Below are 27337 nucleotides of genomic sequence, written 5' to 3' on the forward strand. Positions count from 1 at the left end.
CAGGATTTAAATGTTAAGAATTTAGATACATCGTCTCACAAACGTGTTAACACAATTGCAATACAGCCAAACAGCATTTTTTCACGTGAATTCATGTGAAAAATGCAGATATTTCAACATGACCAAATAAACCCAATATTGAATTAAAACAAAGCCCAATTATAACATTCGTGGGCTGAGATATATTTGGATGAGAAAATCTAATGCTGAAGTGCTGTTAAGACATTTACCAAGAGCCCTTAGAAAGGGGCTAAACACCTTAAGCTCTAACAAGCCTGGCACACCGAGTGATGCAAACCACCATGACTTCATGCCCCAGTTTACTGCACCTAGTTAGCAGTAACATGAGCAGGAAGTCATGCCCACCGCCCCGACTGTCGAATGGGGAGAAAAGCAGCACTCGGGACTAGTTGCGTACAGTGCATAGGCAATATCAAAGGTATTACTGAGGGCAAGAAAGTACTGAAATGAAATGAAAGCACGATGAATTCATAACCCACGTGATTTTGTGCATCAAAACAATAAGGATCGAAAGGGATAGATGACTTAAAGTGAAAAGCCAGCACAGGCTTTCTAATCTTCTTTCAAAATAAACTTTAAAGGGTCATTGTGAGATTACTCCCTCCCACGCAACCCTGCATTGCTCTGAGTTACACGTGACTATTAGAGTAAAGAGTTCCAGGTGACATTCCAACGCTCTGCTGAATGTGCTGCATAGAGGTGGGTGAACAGACAGGTGCTGAGCAGTTCTGGGTTACTGAGCAGGAAATAGATAAAGCTGGCCCAAGTGCTCAGTCTTAATTATCATCAGGTGGCCCCAAACAAAGAGTGTGTGCCAGAGAGGGGACGGGACTGACTGTGTGTGATTGGTTGAGAATAAGGTTGAGTCCTTTGCAGGCAATCACTGCCCAGGCCACTTGTGTGAGCAACCTGTAAAAATAGACTCCTGCCCATCCAACGAGTTAGCCATGAAAGTGGGACAAGGTCACTAAAGGCACCTCATAATGCTTCTGCTGCTGTTGTATTGCATCTGATGCCCATTGGTAGCAGTGTGAAAAACAACCTATTAAAACTAGCTTTGCAAGGGCTGTGTTACATTGTTGGTCAGGATCCTACTGGTTGTGGTGAGACTTTTTAAAACTTGGTTTTCTTTTGAAAACAGCTTTTCTGGAACAAAAATTAATTTATTCATTTTTCATGGTGTGCGCATCATCGGCAAGGCCAGAATTTATTGCTCATCCCTAATTGCCCTCGAAGAGGTGGTGCTGAGCCACCTTCTTCACCTGCTGCAGTTCTTCTGGTGGGGATGTTCAGGATTTAGACCCCGTGACAATAAAGAAACAACAATATATTTTTGGGTCAGGATGCTGTGTGATTTGGTGGGAAGCTACAGGTAGTGCTCCCAAACCCACAACCACTGTCCTTGTTGGCAGAGGTTGTGGGTTTGGGAGCTGCCATTCAGGTTTCTTTATTAGTCACATGTACATTGAAACACACAAATGAAATCATCTTTTGCGTAGTGTTCTGGAGGCAGCCCGCAAGTGTCACCGTGCTTCCGGCAGCAACATAGCATGCCCACAACTTCCTAGCCCGTACGTCTTTGGAATGTGGGAGGAAACCGGAGCACCCGGAAGAAACCCACGCAGACACGGGGAGAACGTACAAACTCTTTACAGACAGCGGCCGGAATTGAACCCAGGTCGCTGGCACTGTAATAGCGTTACGCTAACCACTACACTACTGTGCCTGCCTTAGCATAATCACATAACTATAGAGCATTTTGTCAATGGTACAACTGTGTGACGGTAATGGAGAGAACAAATGCTAAGGGTGGTGGCTAGGATACCAATTAACCGGATCCCAATACCAATTATTGGGATCCTGTCAAACTTCTTCAGTGCTGTTGGGTCTGCATTCATCCAGGCACAGAACATAGAGACAGACAACACAGAAACAGGCCTTCTGATCCACCAGGTCCATGACAACCATCAAGTACCCATCTATACTAATGCCAGCACGTGGAGAATATTTCATCCTGCTCCTGATTTGAGCTTTGTCGAAGGTGAAAAAGCAGGGCTGTCAGGAGGTGAGTCAGCCTCTAGCTTGCTGCTGTAGTCACAATATTTATGCACACACATCAGTTGAGTTTCTGGTTTTGGTGACCTCCAGGAGTTTAATGATAGTGGACTTGGAGATGGTAATACCACTGAATATCAAGGGCTGGTGTTTAGAATCTCTCTTGCTGGAGATGGTCATTGACCAGCTGGCACATGTGGTGGGAATATTATTTTCCATGACTCAGCCCATGCCCAAATGTTGTCTTGGCTTTACTGCAAGGAGGTGCGGACTAATTCAGTTCTATGGAGTTGCAAATGGAATTGAACATTATGCAATCATTAGTGAACTTCTGACCTTACGATGCACAGAAGGTTATTGATGAAGGAGTGGAAAATGGCTTGAACTAAAACATTACCGGGAGTGGAATGATTGATAATCAACACTACGAATATCTTCCCTTGTGTGAGCCGTGACCCCAACCATTGGGAATGTTTTCCCCTTGATGTCACGTGGTCAAATGCTGTCCTTACCTTACCTCAGCTCAAAGAAATGAGCATGAATAAATAATTCAGCTCTTTGGTCCATGAGTAAGTGTCCCGTGATCACACTGTCATTGACATCCATCATCATTTTGTTATGACTGAGTGAATGGAAAGACTGGGCAGTACTTAAACGGATTGGATTCATCCTACTTTTATGGACAGGATATATTCAGACGACTTTCCACATAATCAGGTAGATGGTCATTTTGTGAGGGTACTGCAGCAAATTGGCTAGTGGTGCAACTTACACGAGAATGCAAATCCTCTATTACAGCTGGGAAGTTATCTGGTTCCATTGCCTTTGCTGTTACCAATGCTCTCAGTCATTCCTTGATATCATATGGAGTGAATCATATTGAAATAAACAAGCTTTTGTGATGGTAGAATCTCAGGAGGAAGCTGAGGTGGATCAGCCATAGCAATTTTGGATGAACACATCTGCAAGTGCTCGAGTGTTGTATTTTGATATTCACATGCTGGGCTGGGCCGTCACCGAGCATGGGCATATTCTTGGAGCCTCCCCATCTTCACCCCCAACTTCAATCAAATAGTGAAGGACTACAGATCAGGAGTGAACAAGAGCTCAAAGTAATTAGCATGAATAAAATATAGTATTAGAAAAAATAGTGGGAATGAAAGGTGATAAAAGTTCTAGGACCTGATGTCCAGAACCTTAAGGTTTTCATGGAGGTGACCATGGAGATGGTAAATACACTGCTTGTCATCTTCCAAAATTCCATCAATTCTGGAAAAAGTTCCCACAGATTGGAAGGGACAAATATAACTCCAGTATTTAAGGAGAGAGAGAGAGAGAGAAAATGGGGAATTATAAACCAATTAGGCTGACCTCAGTAATTGGGAAAATACTGGGATCTTTTATTACAGAAATGGCAAAGGGCATTTGGAAAATAAAAACAGGATTGGACAGTCAAGATGAATCTATGAAAAGGAAATCACGTTTGACAAGTCAGGAGGTAGTGAACCTTTGCACTTCATGGCCCAAGATGGTTATGGAGGCTCAGTCACTGAATATTCAAGACAGAGATTAGTGAATTTTTTGGTCTGAAGGGAATCAAAGGCAATGGGATTGGTTCAGGAAGGTGGTGCTGAGGTACATAGCTTAAAGGGGAAAGACAAAATGTTTATTTTTAGGTCTTAACTGACACTAAGAACTAAAATGGTCTGTGCTGTGGACGCCAAATGAAAAAATTAAGGGGCAGCACGGTAGTGTAGCGGTTAGTGCGATGCTATTACAGCGCCAGCGATTGAGGTGCAATTCCCGTCACTGTCTGTAAGGAGTTTGTACGTTCTCCCATGTCTGCGTGGGTTTCCTCCGGGTGCTCCGGTTTCCTCCCACATTCCAAAGACGTATGGGTAGGTTAATATGGGCTTAAAATGGGAGGCGCGGACTCGTTGGGCCAGAAGGGCCTGTTACCACACTGTAAAAAATTTTTAAAAAAAGAGAAAGAGTGATTGGCATTTCTAGGATGCCCCAGCACTGACAGGCTGGATGCAGGAAGGAAGTTTCCTCTGGATGGTGTGTGTGTGTGTGTGTGTGTGTGTGTGTGTGGGGGGGGGGGGGGGGGGGGTTGGAATTAGAGGTATAGTGTAGGACATTTTAGGACGAGATGTAGAGAAATTTCTTCATCAGAAAGTGGTGAACCTATGGAATGCTCTATCACAGAAGGCTGTGAGGGCCAAGTCACTGAATATATTTAATGAGAAAGACAGATTTCTGGACACAAAAGGGATTACGGGATGTAAAGAGAATGCAAGAATATGATGTTGAGATAGAGGATCATCCAAGACTGTACTGAATAGCAGACCAGGATCAAAGAGCCGAATGGACCACTTAAATACTTCTAGTAAGTTTTATAGTTACTGATAAAGACCAAGTAATCTGTTTTAGCAATGTTAAAGAATGCATGGAAAAACTCTCCAACAATACCCAGTGACTTGTCTGACAAAACCCAAGAACACCAGAAGGGCTTGATGGTTCCTTGATTTAGCCTCTCATCCAAAAAGGCAGCATTTCTGACAGTCCAGTACTCACTCACCACTGCACTGCAGTGCCTTTCTACATTATATGCTTAAATTTCCGGAATGGAAGCTGAACCCCGCAACCTTCCAAATTAACTACCACTGATGCACAGCTGCTGTGGCCACCAGACTCTCCCACTCCACACAATGGCCAGAAGGGCTCACCATTGATGCCCCAGGTTCCACCAGTGGTGGTGGTGAAGGCAATGTCACAGACAAATCTATTTCAACCATCCCGTCTGTATGTGATAGTAATGGACACAGTGAAGAATAACAAATTAACTGGGAGCATGGTTGGATATTGAGCTCAGGATGGGAACTGCATGGTAGATGTCACCATTTTCACTGGTATCTCCCCTCATTAGTTCCTCACTATACATGATCACATATTTAAACCATCAGAAAGTCAACAAAGGCAGCCAGAGCTTTTGTGTCCCAACATGAATTACGATCTTAAAGATGGGAAGTTAAATATACTTCAAGAAGACATGAAATTATTTGCAAACAATAACATTTTCTTCAAAACGCTTATTTGAAAGGGCAAAATACTGTTGAGGGTTAGAAGGAGTTTTAAAGCCTTTTACTTCCCTCAATAAAAAGTTTCTAATTGACATTGCTTTATTTCTTCATACTTGGAGAGAAATTCTAAATTTTATTGTTCACAGGATGCCTACTGAAGATTTCTGACGTCATAGCTCCAGGCCAGAAGACAGTTGCTCACACTGATAGCTGTGGTGTCAGCACAGTGCCAGACTGTGCTGAATCCTTCTAGTTTTTAGTCCAAAATCCTGGGTTCATGCCAGAATACAAATTCACAACCAGTTGGACTCAAACTCAGCACATACGTCAATGAAACAACTCTCTTCTGGCTTGCAGCCCCAAAATTGTAGCTGACAGTTGGCTTCACCATTTTTGTTATTTTCCTCAATTGTTGGAAAGTACTTTGGTTTTCTATGTGTAAAGAAATATTTTACTCATAAAAATATACATTGCAAGTGTGTCTACCCCCTAAATATTTCCCTTTGACACAGGAGTCTCAACACATCAAATTGCAACAAATTGGTGTGTACAACAATCAGTATAATATTTGAAATCCACGAGAGGAAAATGAATATATCCAACTGACCAGAGTAAATGTTTTCTTTGACTTTATTCAAATTAATAGTTTTCTTGGTCAAATGTGAAAACTTGTGACAAAAAAAAAATCTTGAATACTCACATTCTGCAACTAATCTGAGTTAAATGTGCTGAAATGCAGATGACAGATAAAAGCAGAGGCTCAGCTCTGTATTTGTTAGACTTGGCACTGTTGGCAGAGTTTGCCAGAGGTGTACAGTTCAGAAGATTGAGAAATGGAAGGAAAGCAGCAAAATAGAATGTCTACAAAACATGACTTTTTTTGGGCAGAAATCTCTGGAAGTCCTGATTGAGTTTAAATAACATTCAGACACCATTGCTTACAGTATTTCAACCACCTCAATATACAGAAGCCAGGTTAGAAAATATCTGAATTGGTGTGGAAGTGTTTTGCAGAGTTGCAATGAGCACAAAGGTTCATTCTTTAAGTCATAAAAGATTCAAAGAACTGACGTACAAGCAATGACTCCTTACAATTTTTCACATTCCACCTCCCATTTTAACATTTTGTTGCTCACGAGTTTACACCAAGTCATTATTGGAAATGTAATACAGAAGATTTTAATCATCATCAGAGAAATCACATTTGGCTAATCTACTGGAGTTCTTTGATGATGTGTCAATGAGGGAGAAATCTGTGGATCTGGTGTACGTGACTTATCAGAAGGACTTAGATCAGGATTCCCACAGGAGATTGCAGATAAAACACCAGCGTAGATTGAAAGTTGGTTAGCAGGTAGAAAACAAAGAGCAGGAATAGATAGGTCTTATCATCTTGACAGGCCAAGAATACAGGGATATCATAAAGATTGGTGATGTTCATAATCTAAATCAAGGATTCGGATGATGGGATCAAATGTAAAATTCCAAGTTTGCTGATGACACAAAACCAGGTGGGATTATGAGTAATGACAAGGGTCCAAAGAGAGGCTTCAAGGAAATACGGACAAGGAGAATGGGTGGGCAACATGGCAGGTGGAGTACAGGGTGGAAAAATGTGAGGTTATCCAGTGGCAGAAAAAACAGAGATGCTGAGTAGTTTTTTTTAAATGGTGAGAGATTGGGGAATGTTGATATTCATTGGGACTTTGTGCCTTATACACAATCTCACTGGAAGCTAATATCCAGGTGCAACAGGCAATTAGGAAGGTGAATAATATGTCAGCCTTTATTGCTGGAGGATTTGAGTACAGATTTAAAGATGCCTTACTGCAATTATATAGGGTCTTGATGAGATCACCCTGGAGTACTGTGTACAGTTTTGGTCTCCTTATTTAAAAATGGACATATCTGTTATAGAGAGTTCACCAGACTGATTTCAGGGTTGGCAGGTGTACCACACAAGGAGAGATTGTTAGGGTGAGCCTTCACTCACTAGAGTTCAACAAAATGAGAAGTGACTTCATTGCAACAAACAAAATACTATAGGACTTAACAGGGTTGATAAGGGGAGGATGTTTCTCTTGGCTGAAGAGTGTGGTACTTGGAATCACAGACTCAAAGCTGCATTAAGGAAAGAAATGAGAAGAAATGTGTTCATTCAAGGGGTCATGAATCTTTGCAACTCTTTACCTCAGATGCCTGGGGAGGCTTAATCACTGAATTAATTCAAAACAGAGATAGCTATATTTCTGGATATCAAGGGATATGGCAGTAGTGCAGGAAAAGGGTTTTCAGGAAGATGATCTGCTGTGATCTTGATGAATGATGGAGCAGATTTGGAGGGTCAAATACCTAGTCCTCCTCCTATTTCTTATGACTTTAAGTTATCAGATTATTTACATTCATTACAATATCAATGAAAATGAGTACTCCCCATATAATCATTTCTCTAACTTCCTTATATGAAATTTGACTTTAATAGAACATAATATCCAAAATGTAATATAACCTCATTCATTTTTATCTATCAATGAAAATCTTGCAGATTTAAAGATGTCTTACTACAATTATGTAGGGTCTTGATGAGAGTTAGTGCAGTAGCTGGGCTCTAACATATCAAAACCAAGTTGTATTTCTGACTGATGTGCTAATATTTTGGCAAAGTAGTGAGCCAAGGAACGTAATTTTTTAAAAAATTCAAGGGATGTGGGCTTTGCAGGCTGAGCCAGTACTTAATTGCTCTCTCCTAATTGACTTGAGTAGGTGATGGTGAATTGCCTTCTTGAACCACTGCAGTCCTTGAGGTGTGGGTATACCCACAATACTGTTAGGGAGAGAGTTCCAGGATTCTGACCCAGAAACAGTGAAGGAATGGTGACATATTTCCAAGTCAGGATGGTGTGTGCCTTGTAGCACAACTTCCAGCTGGTGGTGTTCCCATGCTTTTGCTGCCATTGTCCTTCCAACTGGTTAAGGTTGTAGGTTTGGAAGATGCTGTCTAAGGAGTCTTGGTGAGTTGCTGCAGTGCATCCTATAGATGTGTCAGTGGTGGAATGAGTGAATGGTTGTGCATGGGGTGCCTATTGAGAGGGCTGCTATGTCCTGTATGGTGTCGAGTTGCTTGAGTGTTGTTGAAGCTGCGCTCATCCAGACAAGTGGAGAGTATTCCATCATGCTCTAGACTTGAGCCTTGTAGATGGTGTTCAGGCTTTGGGGAGTTAGGAGGTGAGTTACTCACTGCAGAATTCCTAGACCCTGACCTGCACTCATAGCTATATTGTGTATATGGCTACTCCAGTTCTGGTTAATGGTAACCCTCAGGGTATTGACTTCAGGAAAGGGGGCAGTGTACATGCACCTGTCTACATCAATGGTGCTGAGGTCGAGACGGTTGAGAGCTTCAAGTTCCTAGGAGTGAACATCACCAACAGCCTGTCCTGGTCAAATCACGTAGATGCCACGGCCAAGACTCTACTCCCTCAGGAGGCTAAAGAAATTTGGTTTGTCCCCTTTGACTCTCACCAACTTTTACCGATGCACCATAGGAAGCATCCTATCTGGATGTATCGCGGCTTGGTATGGCAACTGCTCTGCCCAGGACTGCAAGAAACTGCAGAGAGTTGTGGACACAGCCCAGCGCATCACGGACACCAGCCTCCCCTCCTTGGACTCTGTCTTTACCTCTTGTTGTCTCGGTGAAGCAGCCAGCATAATCAAAGACCCCACCCACCCGGGACATTCTCTCTTCTCTCCTCTTCCATCGGGTAGAAGATACAGGTGCCTGAGGGCACGTACCACCAGACTTAAGGACAGCTTCTACCCCACTGTGATAAGACTATTGAACGGTTCCTTTATACAATGAGATGGACTATGACCTCATGATCTACCTTGTTGTGACCTTGCACCTTATTGCACTGCACTTTCTCTGTAGCTGTGACACTTTACTCTGTACTGTTACTGTCTTTACCTGTACTACATCAGTGCACTTTGTACTAACTCAATGTAACTGCACTGTGTAATGAATTGACCTGTACGATTGGTTTGTAAGACAAGCTTTTCACTGTACCTCAGTACAAATGACAATAATAAACCAATACCAATAGTGGGGGATTCAGTGATGGTAATGCCACTGAATGTCAGGGGGTGAGAGCTGGATTTTCTCTTGTTGAATATTCCCATTGCCTGACACTTGTGTGGCGTGAAAGCTAGTTACCACCCATCAGCCCAGACCTGGGTATTGTCCATCATGCACATCATCACAGGGATGTGATGAAGAGGTCAGCAACTATCTTATAGGAATTAAGTGTTATCAATCAGCATGGCTCTCAGAGCTGAAGAATCTTAGCAGCAGACCATTCATAAAGTAGCACAAAACTACTGCAAGAGCTAGACAATGTGTCGAATATTTGTTTAGATCAGATTAGTTCATTACTCCTAAAATGAAAATATACAATATATTTTGCTGTCTGGATTGGAGAGCACGTCTTATGAGGATAGGTTGAGTGAGCTATGGCTTTCCTCTTTGGAGAGGAGGAGGATGAGAGGTCACTTGATAGAGGTGTACAAGATGATAAGAGGCATAGATCGAGTGGACAGTCAGAGACTTTTTCCCAGGGCGAAAATGGCTAACATGAGGGGGCATAATTTTAAGGTGATTGGAGGAAGATATAAGGGGGATGTCTGAGGTAAATTTTTGTTACACAGAGAGTGGTGGGTGTGTGGAACGCACTGCTGGCAGAGGTTGTGGGGGCAGATACATTAGGGACATTTAAGAGACTCTTAAATAGACACATGAATGATAAAGAAATGGGGGGGCTATGTGGGAGGGAAGGGTTGGATAGATATCAGAGCAGGATAAAATGTTGGCACAACATCACGGACTGAAGGGCCTGTACAGTACTGTGCTGTAATGTTCTATGTTCTATTTAGTGAGCTAAACAGCTTGACATGTAAATACTCATCTTTGCACTCAACTCTCTCTGTAACTTTCCTCCACTGCATCTCATCCAATGTAATTGTACCGACCGCTCCCTACCTCATGTGCCATCTACCCTAACTACTTACTGTGTCCTGATCCACTTGGTATGGCCACTCGTAGTCACTCCATCCCACCAAGTGAAATATTCTGGTTATTTTCATGCAACTTGCCATCAACTTCTTCATACTCTTGGCTTGCTAAAATATTTCTATTTTCCTTCCTTTTTTATTCTCGGTTTCCTTGTGGGAGAGCATTATGTTTTGATGTAATTTAAAACAGCTGAAAAGTCCGAGTTTTAGTCTTATTGTTTTGAAGCCAAATTGTCTTCCAATTTTTCTCCTTCCACTGAACATGTGCATTGATTCAAGCTGGGATCCAATTCTACAAGCAGTTGGTTTTTCTAATTTTTTAGATGGAGGCTTAGACAATTAGCATAAGGAGCTTTGTATACAAAGAGTTTGAGGCACTGATAGCCATGATTAACCCAGTCTTCATCTAACATCAATGCACTGCTCAACAAAAATTAGCAACAAGACCTTGGTTGACTATTGCCTGCCTGGCCCAGGAATGCTGAGCCCAATTATAACAACCCAATTCTTATCCTAATTGAAATTGGCAAACACTGCAAAGATCAGAGATCAAACTAGAGACCTTTCTGGCTTTTTGGCTCAATGCCATAACACAGTTTATTTGCACAATGAACTGGAATAGAAAACCCAAGAAATATGGTGATATGGCCTCATGAGTCTGCTCCATTATTCAGTAAAATCAAGGCTGATCTTCCATATCAATCCTTTGTTCCTTTTTTTTTCTCTCTGTCCCTCTATGCCTTTGCCATCTATTGATCTCAGTCTTAAATGTGCTCAACAATAGACAGTTCAGGTAATAATTCCAAAAAAATCTCAAACTAATGAGTGAAGAAATTCTTCATCTTATTCCTAAATGACCCCTTATGCTAAAACCATGACAGACTCTCAACACCCAACCTGTCAAGGTCTCTTGGAATTTTAAATGTTTTAAGAGAATATAGGACCATTTTATGCAGTCTCTTCTCATGCAAAGAGCCTCTCATCCCACTTGCTGATCTGAAGAACCTCTTGAAGAGCAAATACATCTTTCCTCAGGTGAGGAGACCAAAACTACATGCAATGCTCCAGCTACCAAAGCCCTATATAATTGGAGTAAGACTTCCATACTCTGTACTCCAATATCCTTGCAATAAAAGTCAACGTTTCATTTACTGGCAAGTCATGTGCTGAAGTACACTCACATTTCTATGTAAATTAACATGCTATACTCCGTCACTTTCTAAAAAAAACTGTTTATCCAGCCAAATGGTTAATTTCACATTTCTACATTATACTCCACCTCCCGTTTTCTTACTCAATTAATCTGTACACACCATTTTTCTGGTGTTTTGTGCCCGCCTCACAGCTTACTTTTTAAAGTAGCTTTGTATCAGCAGCAAAACTGGATACACTGCACTCGGTCTCCTCCCCCACGTTTATCAATAGAGGCTGTAAATAGCTGAGGCCCAAGCACTAGTCCTTGCAGCATTCCAGCAGTTAGCAGCAGCCAACCCATTTATTCCTACTGTTTTTTGTCTCAATCCAAATGAATGTATTACTCCAATCCCATGAGCCCCAATCTTATGTGGCATTTCATCAAATGCTTTTTGGACAAAAAATATACAAATTAAATATACAAATATATGATTAGTTCTCTCCATATATCCTGTTTTCTAGCCTCTCAACATTTAACCTGTTAAGGCCTCTTAAAGCCTGGGCTTTCAGCCACCAGGTCAGAAGATATGGCAGCTTTAGTCCAAATAAATTTCTGGTAGCACTTCTTTACTAAATGAAAGGGGGATAGGGGTGACTCTGAGCGAAATTTTCTGAAATAAATCATGAAAAACTGTAGATTTTGGCTGATGGGAACAGGTAAAGAACATTACAGTTATTTTCAACTGTGAAGTACTTTATCAAAGTAGTTTAAGAAAAATAAGTCAGAATGGTGCAGCAACAAATTAAACAGGTGAGCAAACACATATACCACCTGCTGAGAATGGTTGAAGCCTCCCCACTTCCTACATAATCAAAGGGATGTGGTTACTATGTTTCAATTTCTTTGTACAACTATACCAACAAGTGTAACCGTGTAGAGTTTTTATTTAGACTGCCTGATCCAGTGATTAATCAATTCCAAGGAACTTCTGTGTATCTAGTGATACACCGAAGGATTCCATATAATGGTGACGCAAATCTCCAATTTATTGGGGAAGATTCCAAAGTCATGCCTTGTCAAAAAAAAGGTGTAATATAGCTAAGGTCGGGCAATGTTTTTGGTTATCTGAATTGTCAAAGGGAGGTTGACAAACGGAGGGTTCATTCTTGTGAAGGGGAAGTACAAAAATAGAAATATTCTTTGATGTACCTGAATAATAATAATTCCTAAATTTCAAAAATGAGTGCAGTCTAAGGTCACAGTTTAACTTAATAAAAATTCACATCATAGACCTGCTGCTTCACAATGACCCTTTTCCTTGAGAATCTGTCATATCTGTACAGAAGGCAACAAATGTATTCACTTGAAACTGGATTGTTGTGGAAGACTGCTTCAGGCTTGGTTGTAATGAACTCCCTTATCCACACTGTCTACGCCCACAGATGGGATATGGCCAAGGTACCAAAGGATGATTGGAACACATGGAAATGTATCTCTTCCCAAATCAGTGTCTTCAATGGTGGAACACAGAAAATTAGAGGACAGAACAGAAAAAAGGGCTTTTGGAACTTCATACTCAGTGTAAATTCTACATTTGCTGACAGGAAAAGTCCAGTGTTAACTTCTATCATCACCCCGGCCATCATTTCCCATCCACCATGATGAGTGAAGCATCATAACCTGACACTCCGTCCTCAATTCCACCTCTGCTTGCAAATCTGGTAATGGTACTTCAAGTACATTTTAATCTGAAAAAGCTTCTGTGAAAAGGTAATTTCTTTATCCTAATGAATTAATTAAAACATTTTAATTGAATAAAATGCAGTATTTTCATTTTTGCAGTTTTTATAATTGTTACAGGAACAGTTGATCTACTCAAAATGTTGGTGTTATATAACATCAATTTATATTTAACTCCTCATCAAATGAAGGAAAGGATTTCTAGAAATAAAATATAATATTTCCATTAAAAATTACAACCCCGTAGCATACAGACATGCAATTTAAAACTTTTTAATTTAAATAGGAAAAATAATAATGCATAATATGAATCAGCAGATAGTACATAAATAATTATTAAATTTTCTCTCCAATAAAGTAATAAAAGGAAATAATTTATACAAATAATCATTTTAATTGGAGAGTTATAACTAAAGATATTTGATTAAAATCAAATTAACAAATTCTAGTTGTTGACTATATAACTACTTAGTGCTAATAAAAGGTACAAACAACTGGATTGCTGTACTTCAAATTGTTGTTTCAGCAAATTGGGCTGTAAATTTCTGAAAATTAACATTTTGTTCTGAATGATGCACTGGGGATTGCAATCTGGTCTTATCTTCAGTCCCAGTCAACTGGCGTTCCAGAAAGAGTGTGCAGCATCATCAGAGCATCCATTTGATAGGATTCTACTGCTGGACCTAATCAATCTCTAGAATACTGTGGCTGCACCGTGCAACAAAGCTAAAATAGATTTACAAATGGGGTTTTAGGGGGATAAGCTCCTTCACAGGATTACATATTGATTTTAAATATAAAAAAGCTTATCATATAAACCGTAACTACAAAAATAGTGAACCTATGCATAAATCCTTTTAGAAGAGCTTTCACTTCAAACTACAAACTGAGGGTGAATAAAGCAGTGCAAAATCCAAAGTAAGATCCATTTCGTGGGTTAACAATATAAACAGAATGTTTTAGAGACCGTCCTTGGGCCATGTATAAAACAAAACATGAGCAGGTACTCAAAACCAACAGCAGGTATTTATTTGATGTCCAAAATGGCAAAAACATACGCTAACAATGCCTTGATGTAAGAATTAGGCAGATATTACCTTTTCAATTGTGACAGTTTTAAAATATCCTCCAAATGCCATGCTCTTTTATGTGTTAAAGTGCAATCAGTAGAATATTTTAACTCGGAACAAATACATCATTCAATTTTTATTTCAATCCAGATGTTTTAAAATCCTGACTGGATACTAAATTTGCAATTAGATGACTGCTGCCAGCAAAAACTGATCTACAATTAAAATGCCTACAAGCCCATGTACAGGGATTTTTATAGACTCCATTACACACATTCCCTTAGTTTTACATAAGGTAGTTTAATTACACAGACTGAGTTACTTCAAATTCATTCAATAGCTACAAAATAGCTTACATTTCCTCCAAAACTACAAGGGGGAAAGACAGTAACAAAGAACTTATTGCTGAGGGATAAATAAAGTGAACTAACTGTATTGTACATAGGTAGACCATAGTAGATATTTCAGTGTTTTTATTTGTGTGATGTGTCATTTACAACATCTGGGTGAAAAATATCAGTTTAATATTATTAAAAGTATATTTTTCAGTCAACCCCGTGTACTGAACTAGCCTACTAAATGAGAAATAGAGAAAACAGGGCAACCTGATCTCTTAGGAAACCGCCTCAATCTTAAAAACATTTGATGAATTTTAGTTAGTTCAGTTAAATATTTTATGTTGTTACAGAAATGTGGGAGCTTGGATGTCAACAGTTATTAGCACATTTCTGATGTAATACATTTGGAAATTCCAATCTCAAGACTCCAGAGGGCTGAAACTCTATGCAGCAATGCCACTTGCAATTGGATCAAATTTATAAAAGTGATTGGGTATCACACTTAACCTTATTCTGTCTACAGCTTGCTTTGTTTGATAGGCCTAGTGACCTTGTCAAACCCACAAGCTGAATGGCAATGTATATTTCAACACGAGTGCCCAAGTTTCCAGCACAGTATCTCAACTGCTGTAGCAAACAAAGTATACTGACCTTTGAGAGATTACTGTGCATCCACAGAACTGCCTCGTGAAGTAGTCAAAGCAAAATTGTCCACACATAACTAACACAATGGTCAGCAAATGTACAAGAAAGTACTCAGATACTACGGACATCAATAGGTCAAGAGGAGATTGATAAACTGCCTTCACATGCTATCAATGAGTTCTGCACAGACTACTGAACTGTCTACTCAACTCTGTCATCAACAGACCAAGAAATCAGCATAACTGTCTGGTAAACACTGATATGAATGGGACCACTGAATGCACAACTCTTTTTCACTGTCATGTCATCTGTGGTTACAGCACTATCTAAAGAACTGGAAAGCCCTTGGGACTGAAATTAGGAAGACTGATAATTACATATTTGCTACTATGAACATTATTTCTCTTTGCTTGTAAGCATTTAGCCAAAATGATATACCCACAAGACTCTCAAAAGGAGCAGAACACTACAGATTTCTTTAATATTCAAGAATTAAAAAATCAGAAAATGTAAGGTGCATTTATTAAATTAATTAGATTTTAAAAAAAGAAATAGCCTTTGGATAAAATAAAAAGTTTAGCACGCTCAATTATTCAGATCAGCAATTGCCTAAATACATGCTATAGAATGTCAGTATAATATTGTTTATACAGCTTGAGGCAGCATGATTTGAACTGTCATCCCTTAGGAGCTAATAAATTATGTGCCCAATTCATGCACCATCAGTTTTTCCAGGCTAAATCCAGGCAGAGATTTGGATCATACTGTTTATGGTACCCTGATGTTAATCTCTGAATTTCAGTCCAGAAATACAAGAAGTGATGTGGGAGTTTTTACTCTTATCTCTGATTACAGCCAATAACAACTAATTGTTTATTCTGGGTGCTTTGAGCTGCATCCATTGAAAATTCACAACAAATGCAAATTCGTAGCTGTAGCGAAGTTTAATGTGTGCATTTTTTTCTATTACAAACTACATCACACGAGAATAAAAGTGAAAGTAGTGATTCAAATTGCGCTCACTTCTTTAGCATTTTGTAATCTGTACTAAAGTCACACCATTATTTGCAGAACAGATTAACAACCGTCATTACCAGCAGCATTCAGAATCATACAATTGGAAAATTACAGCATGTAAGGAGGCCATTTGGTCTATTGAGTCCATGCTGGTCAAACATAGATGAGGTTAATTCCACTTCCCTGCTCTTGGCCCACAGCCCTGGCGATTATGGCTCTTCAGGTGCCCATGCAGGTTCCTTTTTTAAATGCAATGTGCCTTTGTGTCTCCAATACTCTGTCAGGCAGTTCCAGATCCCAACCACTTGTTGAGTGAAATCATTTTTTTTCTCTCAACTTCCCTCAATCCTTCTACTAATGTTCTTAAGTCTATCCCTTCTAGTTTCTGACCTCTCTCTTAAGCAAATTAGGTCCAATTTTTAATCTGTCCAGGCCACATTTTTATACACCTCAATTAAATCTTCCCTTGAACCCACTTGTTACAAAGAAAACAATCCCAGGTCACCTAATCAGACCACTGATAGCTTCCTTTAGCTGAGAACCTTCTTCCTTACTATCAATCACACTGCAAACTTCTGCAAACTGCAAACTTCTTAATAGTGGCCTGTACATTTAACTTCAAATTATTTATATATATTACGAATAGCAAGGGGGCTCAGACCAAACTCTATGGAACCCTACCGCATATAGCCCTGCAGTCACAAAAATTCCTGTCTACAATTAATTTTTGAGTTCTGGCAAAAAAGTACATTTTTTAATCCATCTTGCTGTTTTCCCTTGTATTCCATGAACTTTTAACTTCTAGATTATTCTGTCAAAGACCTGAGTCTGCTTTACAGAGACCCTATATGTTTTAGATCAAATGCTCTATGTTCATTGACTCTGCTTTATTGCTTCTGAAAATTCTATTTACATGGGCTTGACTCGCTTAACTATCCATGCACACTGCTCTTGATTGACCTGTGCCTCTTTAAATGCTCACTTATGCATTATGCAGTTTCTCAGAGTTTTTTCCATCCATATGCCCGCTACCCATGTCACTACGACTGGCCTGTAGTTACTTAGTCTATACCCTTCTCCTCTTTTAAACAATGGCAACACTTCAATACCATCACTTTTCCAGCATCATGCTCAAGCCAATGAGCATGGGACAGTTTTATTCAGAGATTGTGTTATTTCCCTTCTTGCTTTTTAGGAGCCTGGGTTACATCTTGTATGACACTGATTATTCATCCACCTTTAACGTCAGTGTGCTTAATATGTCCTCTTTCTTTATTATTTCCAGTACTTTGCATTCATACTTCCTAATGTGAAGATAGATGCAAAGTATTCTTCAGAACGTTATACATATTCTACCTCTATTAGGTGTCATTGTTTCCTTCCTCTTCCATGCATTGAGAGTGCATCATAAGGTTTTCCCTAATTTTTTCATGCACATTCTTTGCTTTCCTCATTTTTAAAAAATTTCATCCCTGCACTTTCTGAGATCTTGGCACTTGTCATAAGTTTCCCTTTTTTTGTTTTACTTTGCTCTGTACGATCCATGGCATCCATGGGGATCTAGAACTGGGAGCTCGAGCCCAACCCCCCACCTTCATTTAATGGGTAGATATTTGAACTTCCACGATCTCCTTCTTGAATGCCCCCTGCTGGTTTGATATTGCTTAACTTTACTTCTGCTAAATCATATCTCAGCCTAGTAAAATTGGTCTTGCTCCAATTTATATATTTTACTCAAAAAAAAGGAAATGCAGATGTTGGAAATTTGAAATAAAAACAGAAAATGTTATAAGTAGTCAACAGTTCAGGCAGCATCTACGGGCTGTGAAATGGAGTTAACTGGTGAAAGGTCATTGATCTGAAATGTTAACACTGTCTCTCTCTGCATGGATGTTGTCTGACCTGCTGATTATTTCTCTATTTTTATTTAGCTTTTACTCCTTGTCCATCTATTTCCTTTTCCCTAACCATGCTGAATCTAACTGTGTGATGATCACTACCTCCGTCATGTTTTCCCTCTTCCACCTTTTCCACTTGCCCAGCTTCGTTCCCCCAAAATGAAGTCTGGAACAGTTGTTTTTCTAGGTGGGCTCCCAATGCATGGATTTAAAAAAAAGCTCTCTTGAACGTATTTCAAGAATTCTGTGCTTCTTTCCTCTGACTCTGGTGGCATCTCAACTAATTTTGAAATACCCGTCACTGCCTTGTTATTTTTGCATTTCTCAGAAATAAATACTTCAAGTTGGACAGTGGCCAACAGAGTATATATGTTATTTATTTGACAGGAAAAAGATACTAAATTTGAACCAGTTTCAGATGACATATTTTTGGGAAAAGGTATCTTTTGCAATTTATGTTTCACTCCCCCAAAAGCAGGTCTAAAAAGAACCCTTCCGTTTAGATTGACAAAAAATATTGTTCTGCATGAATTAACCTGAATTAGTTAGCAATGTGAACAATGAAATCCAAATGACCCAACCACAGTTTAATTCCAGTCTAAATATATGCCAGTGGCAGAATCCATGAAATAAATTAGAATTGATTTGTAATGGCTCAGGTATCTTATCAGGTGAAGAAAGACATAACTGTGCCTCGTCAAAGGCTAACAAGGTCAATATGTAACAGCAAAATCAATCCGCATTCATTGTGATTGTTTTATTTTGCAATGTCACAGTTACTACCAGATGCTGCTTGGTTGAGGAAAAGAAGATTTTCCAAAATTTTCAAATACATTTTTCGTCCTCAAGTTATTGATAATTTTAAGCAGTTAGAAAGTAACAGCAACTATAATGAATGTTGACAATATGAACATCTAAAAGTTCAATTATTCACAGAGTTTGGTTTTATGATTTCCAAATACCTTTTGTTATGGTTTTCATTTCTAAATATAAGCTATCTTAGGACTTGCTTGTTCTTTTAAAATCAGATACAATGTTTGGGTTGACGAACACTCTTGAGCATTCAGCTCTGAAGAATTTATGAATAATGAGCTTGTACAAATTACACAGGTGATGTCAATTTTGGAAAGGTAAAATGTTAATAACCTTGGAAATTGATAAATGACCACACATCACTTACCTTCTATTGCAAGCATAGCTCGTAGTTCTCTATTTAGCAGCTCAAAGCGTCTTTCAAGATCGTGTTCTTTTTCCCTAGGCAAGTCAAAAAAGTTCATCAATACAACAATTAACAAATCATTACTGACTCAAAGCAATCTTTAAGATATATTGATTACCAGGACTGACCATTGTCTTCTCTCAAACCTTTAATCTACTCCAAATGAGTGATACACAAACCTTCATTGATAGTGTTCTAATTATGCTGAATTCAAAAATAGTATGTTAAACAACATTCAATATGAAATCATTTGTATTGGTGGAGATTCTATTCAATTACATGGAAACAGGACATAATGAGGTTTAACATTTTTCTCGACTATGCACTAGACAAGGTTTTGATATATGGATGTTAGAAACACACTGGGCTCCCATTTTGAAACCAGGGGAAGTAGGGAAACCTAAGAATATCAGGTAGCAAGGATTACGGCATGACAAGGCTTGGGCTATAGAATTCTGATGATTGTACGATAAATGAAAGATTGCAGAGAAGTGCATGACATAGCGATCCAGGGAAAAAATGAGTTGCAGCAGGAGTTGCAGATGAAGAGAGTCTTCATTTCAACACAGCTGGAATGTCGAGAAATATGCATAGGTTTGTGCCTGGACTTTTTGAAATAAATATGAAAGTTAAAAGGAGCTTCAGTAAACAAACCCATTTAATTTTGTTTTATGAGCTTGAGAGAATTCTCAATTTGTGAACAAAATGCAAATCTTTGATGAAGATGGGAATATATTGAGTAAAGTAGCTAATGGCACCACCAGCAACTATTAGTCAATTCTTTAAGGAAGACTGGGCCACTGCAAAGTGACGAGGAACACAAGATCACAAGACAAGACAAGGGAGCAGAAGTAGGCCATTTGGCCCATCGAGTCTGCTCCAAAGAAAAGGAAGGGAAAAGAAAAAGAAAAAAGAAATGAGAAATGGGGGAATGTCCATGAGAGGAAAAAAAAAACTGTTCCTTTCTAGCCCCAATTTCCGGACTTATCCCCGTATCCCTTGATACCTTGACTAATTAGATAACTATCTATCTCCCCCTTAAACGCCTCCAATGATCGGGCCTCCACTGCTGTATGTGGCAAAGAATTCCATAAATTCACTACACTCTGGCTAAAGAAATTCCTCCTCAACTCTGTTTTAAACCTGTACCCACTAATTCTAAGATTGTGCCCTCTAGTCCTGGACTCACCCACCAGGAAAAACAGCTTGACCACATCTAGTCTGTCCATTCCTTTCAACATTCTAAACGTTTCTATGAGGTCCCCTCTCATTCTTCTGTACTCCAGTGAGTACAGTCCAAAGAGCTGACAAACGCTCATCGTATGTAAGCCCTTTCATTCCGGGAATCATCCTCGTAAATCTCCTCTGAACCCTCTCCAACATCAGCACATCCATCCTAAGATATGGGGCCCAAAACTGCACACAGTATTCCAAATGAGGCCTCACTAGTGCCCTGTAGAGCCTCATCAACACCTCCCTACTTTTATACATTATACCTCTCGAAATGAATGCCAACATAGCATTAGATTTCCTTACTGCCGATCTGACCTGGTGGTTAACCTTTAGGGTATCCTGCACGAGTACCCCCAAGTCCCTTTGTACTTCTGTACTTTGAATTTTCTCCCCTTCTAGCTAACAATCTGCCCGTTTATTTCTGTTTCCAAAGTGTACAACGGCACATTTCTCAGCATTGAATCTCATCTGCCATTTCCTTGCCCATTCTCCTAAATTATCTAGGTCTCTCTGCAACCTTCCTGTCTCCTCAGTGCTCCCTACTCCTCCACCTATCTTGGTGTCGTCTGTAAACTTAGCCACAAAGCCATTTATTCCATTATCTAAATCGTTAATGTACAAAGTAAAAAGAAGCGGCCCCAACACCGACCCTTGCGGAACACCACTAGTAACCGGTAGCCAACTAGAATAGGATCCTTTTATTCCCACCCTTTGCTTTCTGCCTACCAGCCAATGCTCCACCAATTCCAATATCCTACCTGTAATTCCATGAGCTCTCATCTTATTAATCAGCCTGTTGTGCGGCAGCTTGTCGAAGGCCTTTTGAAAGTCTAAATACACAACATCCACAACCTCTCCCTTATCCACCCTACCTGAGATTTCCTCAAAAAACTCCAATAGGTTGGTCAGGCAGGATCTTCCCTTCACGAAACCATGCTGGCTTGGACCTGTCTTGCCTTGCACCTCTAGGTATTCCATAACCTCATCCTTGAGGATCGATTCTAATAACTTTCCCACCACCGATGTCAGACTAATAGGTCTGTAATTTCCTTTATGCTGCCTCCCACCTTTCTTATACAGCAGAACTACATTTGTGACCCTCCAGTCCTCCGGAATCATGCTGGAGTCTATCGATTCCTGGAAAATTATCACCAGTGCTTCTGTAATCTCTAAAGCCACTTCCTTCAGAACCCGGGGATGCACCTCATCCGGTCCGGGAGACTTATCTGTCTTTAGTTCATTTAGTTTTCCTAGCACCTTCTCCCTAGTAATCTTAACTGAACTCGGTTCCATCCCTTGAGACCCCTGACTATCTGGTATATTGCTGATGTCCTCCACAGTGAAGACCGATGCAAAATACTCATTTAGTTCCTCTGCCATCTCTTTTTCATCCATTATAATCTCTCCCACACCGTTATCGATTGATCCTATATCAACCTGTGTCTCTCTTTTACTCTTCATATATTTAAAAAAACTCTTAGTATCCTTTCGAATGTTATCTGCCAACTTCCTTTCATAATTCATCTTTTCTTTCCTAATGACCTTCTTAGTTTCTTTCTGCAGGTTTTAAAAAGTTTCCCAGTCTTCTGTTTTCCCACTAATTCTTGCTTCCTTGTATGCCCTCCCTTTTGCTCTTATTTTAGCCTTAACCTCTCTCATTATCCACATTTGTGCCTTTTTTCCATTCAAAACCTTTTTTTTTGGAATATATCTAACCTGCATTTTCCTTATTTCTTGTAGAAATTCTATCCATTTCTGCTCTGCCGTCCCTCCAGCTAGCTTACTCCTCCAATCAATTTGGGCCAGCTCCTCTCTCATGCCACTGTAATTTCCTTTGTTCCACTGAAATATCGATACACCAGTTATCAGCTTCTCCTTCTCAAATTTGAAACTGAACTCAATCATATTGTGATCACTAGTTCCTAATGGTTCCTTTACTTTTAGTTCCCTAATCACCTCCGGATTGTTACACAGCACCCAATCCAAAACAGCCGATCCCCTGGTGGGCTCATCAACAAGTTGCTCCAAAAAGCCGTCCCACAGACATTCTACAAACTCACTCTCCTGAGATCCACTGCCTTGCTGGGTTTCCCAATCCACCTTCATGTTAAAATGCCCCATAATTATCTTAACATTGTCACTCTGACACGCTTTTTCTATTTCTAACTGCAACTTATAGTCCACATCCTGACTGCTATTAGGGGGCCTATATATAACTGCTATTATTGTCCTTTTACCCTTGCTATTTCTTAGCTCGACCCATAAGGATTCCACTTCTTCTTACCCAATGTCCTTCCTTTCTATTGATTTGATATCATTACTAACCATCAGGGCCACACCACCCCCTCTGCCTACCCGCCTATCCTTCCTATACACTGTGTACCCCTGGACATTTAGTTCCCAATCACATCCGTCATAAAGCCATGACTCGGTGATTGCCACAATGTTGTATTTATTAATCTGTAGTTGTGTCACTAGGCCATCCACTTTATTCCTAATGCAACGTGCATTTAAATATAGTACATTTAGGCCGGTATCTGCTACTGATTTTGTTGTACTTCTATTATTCAGCAAATTATCCTGACTTTTGTACCTGCCTGTCCTTCTTACCATCCTCACTGCACACTATCTTGGACTTGTTTCTATACACCTCTTCCTCTATCCTAACATCTTGTATCCTAACATCCTGGTTTCCATCCCCCTGCCAGATTAGTTTAAACCCTCCCCAACAGCTAAATTAAATATTCCTGCCAGATATTGGACCCCTTGGAGTTTAGGTGTAACCCATCCTTAGTGAATAGGTCATGCCTCCCCCAAAAAAGGTCCCAATGATACAGAAATTTGAAGCCCTGCCCCCTGCACCAGTCACTCAGCCACACAAAACAGCAAGTTTTGCTGTTTGTTTCCTTGTTTCCTTGCAGAACAGCAAGGAAAGAACTTTCTTTCCATATTTCCTTACAACGTAGGAGGCCATTTGGCCCATATTTGTATCCTCACCAACTTACTCAATACAGACACATCTGTCCATAATAGTAATGGTAGAAGTGACCATTTCATGGTGGGAACAAAAAAAGTGTCATCTCTACAATGAGGATAATTCCATCACACTGTTGCAAAAAGCCACACAAATTAGATCAATAAGGGCAGACCCAGAAGCACTAAACATGGCACCAAGAGCCAATAAGGGAAAGGGCTGAAAGGATGTCGAGGTTCCCCCACAGAAGCTCAAAATACCTTTATTTTCTCTTCACTTTTACATACAAGTGAAGGGCTGATTCTTTACTGGGGCAATCCAAAGTGAATGAAGACCCGCAGACCTTGGCTTTCCAAGCATTTAGAAGAATTATGAAATATCAGAACTTGTGGGGCCAGAATCTCCCCACCATTGACGCCAGTTTGCTCTGGTCCTAACTACATCCAAACAACAACACACCAATCAACCCTGGTATGCTGTGATACATTTGTTAATTAGTAATTACGACAAGAATTTCATAAATCAAAATTCTGGACTATAAATGACATGAATTTAAATAGATTTTTCATAAGTGTACAGTTGCATATTGCTTGGTGCTTCTGCTCTGAGGCTCTACAGCAAAGAATTAGTTTGCAGACAAAGTTAATTTTCGCTCATCTCTTTCATGTAATTTAACAAAATTAGGACATTTTGAAGCTGAGTATTGTGATTTACCCATGGTGATATTTTAAAAATGTCATGCAGAGTAAACTGCATGTCACATTTTTGTTAAGTTCTTAGACATAATCTTAGATTAATATTAGATATTTATTTATTAGTCACGTACATTGAAACACACAGTGAAATGCATCTTTTAGCATTACTGAGGATGTGCTACGGGCAGCTACAAGTGTCACCACTAAAAGACATTAAATACATATGTAATGATACCATCAAATTAATTCCACTTCCTCAATATAACTATAGTGAGAGGTCAGGCCTGTAAATTTTGATTGGTAAACTGCACAACTGACCTTTTAGCTGTCAGAATTTGAAAGATTAACATAGAATACATTTAGTAACTTGCATTTACATAGCATATTCATATAAGATACTTCACAGAGGAGAAAAGATAAACATCGCCAAAAGAAAACAGAACGATTATGAGGTTGGGCAAACACTTGATCAAAAAGATGGTCTTAAATCCATTCTTGACTCCCTTATTTCTTTTTCTTTCAGCCACCAGCACTGTAACAATGTACATTGCACTTTTGGATTTCACCATCTAATTTGGAATTGAATCATCAAAAATACTGAATATTTAGCAAAGACAGACAAATTGTTTTAGGGGTAGGGAAGAGAATAGCCCTGACGACAAAGGATAATGTAAGGAAAGCAGTGAGGAATGATTTTGGCCCAGAAGAATTGGAAGTATCATCAGTATGGGTGGTGATATGGTTATTAGGGACAAAGGCACTGGTTTGAGTGGTTTATGGGCATTCTAAAAGCAATTTAGTTCAAGAGAGAACTGATGAACAAATAAATAAAATTGGTAGGAAAAATGGTATAACAATAAGCTTCCTATACACTGGGTAAATCAAATTGTGAAAGCAGCTTGGAAGAAGAATTAATGGAATGCAGTTGGGTCAGATTTCTGGAACAATACATCATGGAACCAATTAGGGAACAAGCTGTCTTGACCATACCTTGAGTAATAAAACACAGGTTTAATTTGGAAATCACTGTTTAGAATTGTGTCAGGAAAAGTGATCATGATATGATATAATTTTGCACGCACTTCTAAAAATTAATCAGAAACTAGAGCTTAGAATTCAAATAAAGTCTACAAAGTAGAAATGAAGGCATTGGTATTGGTTTATTATTGTCACTTGTACCAAGGTACAGTGAAAAACTTGTCTTGCATACCGTTTGTACAGATCAATTCATTACACAGTGCATTGAGGTAGCACAGGGTAAAAACAATAACAGAATACAGAGTAAAGAGTCACAGCTACAGGGAAGTGCATTGCAGGTAGACAGTAACGTGCAAGGTCATAACATGATAGACGGTGAAGTCAAGAGTCCATCTCATCATATACAGTGGCATGCAAAAGTTTGGGCACCCCTGGTCAAAATTTCTGTTACTGTGAATAGCTAAGCAAATAAAAGATGACCTGATTTCCAAAACGCATAAAGTTAAAGATGACACATTTCTTTAATATTTTAAGCAAGATTACTTTTTTTATTTCCATCTTTTACAGTTTCAAAATAACAAAAAAACGGAAAAGGGACCGAAGCAAAAGTTTGGGCACCCTGCATGGTCAGTACTTAGTAACATCCCCTTTGGCAAGTATCACAGCTTGTAAATGCTTTCTGCAGCCAGCTAACGGTCTTTCAATTCTTGCTTGGGGGATTTTTGCCCAATCTTCCTTGCAAAAGGCTTCTAGTTCTGTGAGATTCTTGGGCTGTCTTGCATGCACTGCTCTTTTGAGGTCTATCCACAGATTTCCGATGATGTGAGGGTCATAGCAAAACCTTCAGCTTGTGCCTCTTGAGGTAGTCCATTGTGGATTTTGAGGTGTGTTTAGGATCGTTATCCTGTTGTAGAAGCCATTCCCTTTTCATCTTCAGCTTTTTTACAGACGGTGTGATGTTTGCTTCCAGAATTTGCCGGTATTTAATTGAATTCATTCTTCCCTCCACCAGTGAAATGTTCCCTGTGCCACTGGCTGCAACACAAGCCCAAAGCATGATCGATTCACCCCCGTGCTTAACAGTTGGAGAGGTGTTCTTTTCATGGAATTCTGCACCCTTTTTTCTCCAAACATACCTTTGCTCATTGCAGCCAAAAAGTTCTATTTTAACTTCATCAGTCCACAGGACTTGTTTCCAAAATGCATCAGGCTTGTTTAGATGTTCCTTTGCAAACTTCTGACGCTGAATTTTGTGGTGAGGATGCAGGAAAGTTTGGAGAAAAAAGTGTGCAGAATTTCATGAAAAGAACACCTTTTGCATAGAGTGTTCTAGCTATTCACAGTAATAGAAATTTTGACCAGGGGTGCCCAAACTTTTGCATGCCACTGTAGGGGAACTGTTCAATAGTCTTTTCACAGTGGGATAGAAGTTGTCCTTAAGCCTGGTGGTATGTGCCCTCAGGCTCCTGTATCTTCTACGAGAAGGGAGAAGAGAAAATGACCCAGGTGGGTGGGGTCTTGATTATGCTGGCTGCTTCACTGAGGCAGCAAGAGGTATAGACAGTCTATGGAGGGGAGGCTGGTTTCCGCTCCATTGGTTGAGGTAGAATGGAAAATGAGATTAAAAGGTTTGCCAACAGATAAACAACAATAAGCATTCAAGGAAATATACCAAAAATTCACTAAATGAAGTCTGCAGTCCTTGCTAACTGCAGAAGGACATTGTTAGATGAAGAGAAGAGATATTAAAACTGAGGACTGAGAGAAGTCTAGGAAGCAGGAGAAAACTATTTTAAAGATCAAGGAGAAAATATATATTATGAGAGCAAATTACTGAGAATGGTGAAAAAGATGGTAAAATCTTTTACATCTATTCTAAAAAAAAGTACAATCTTTGGAAACTCCCTCGATTCTGGAACAATCTCAGCAGATTGGAAGGATCAGATGTATTACTGCTATTGAAGGAAAGCGGGAGAGTGAAATAAGGAACCATAGGCGGGTTAGTCTTATATCTTCTGTCACCAAAATACTGGAATCTGTCATTTAGAATTGATAACAAATCAATTAATCAGTCATACAATGAAATAGAGTCAATGTGGCTTTATGAATATACAACTGTTTGACAAATATTTTCTGAGCATGTTGCTAGCAAGGTAGGCAAGAGGAAGA

At 39.5% G+C, this 27337-nt stretch overlaps 1 protein-coding gene across 7 annotated transcripts in view; it reads right to left on the reverse strand.

Moving 5' to 3' along the window:
- The window catches only part of ehbp1 (EH domain binding protein 1), a 315890-nt gene that overhangs the window by 4175 nt on the left and 284378 nt on the right, over positions 1-27337 (reverse strand). For all 7 annotated transcript variants that reach the window (XM_052011163.1, XM_052011159.1, XM_052011160.1 and 4 more), the window contains one exon: positions 19250-19323. In XM_052011163.1, coding sequence (XP_051867123.1) covers positions 19250-19323 — 74 coding nt within the window. The remainder of the gene's footprint in view (positions 1-19249; positions 19324-27337) is intronic.

This window comes from Pristis pectinata, chromosome 3, assembly GCF_009764475.1.
Source record: "Pristis pectinata isolate sPriPec2 chromosome 3, sPriPec2.1.pri, whole genome shotgun sequence".
NCBI lineage: Eukaryota > Metazoa > Chordata > Chondrichthyes > Rhinopristiformes > Pristidae > Pristis > Pristis pectinata.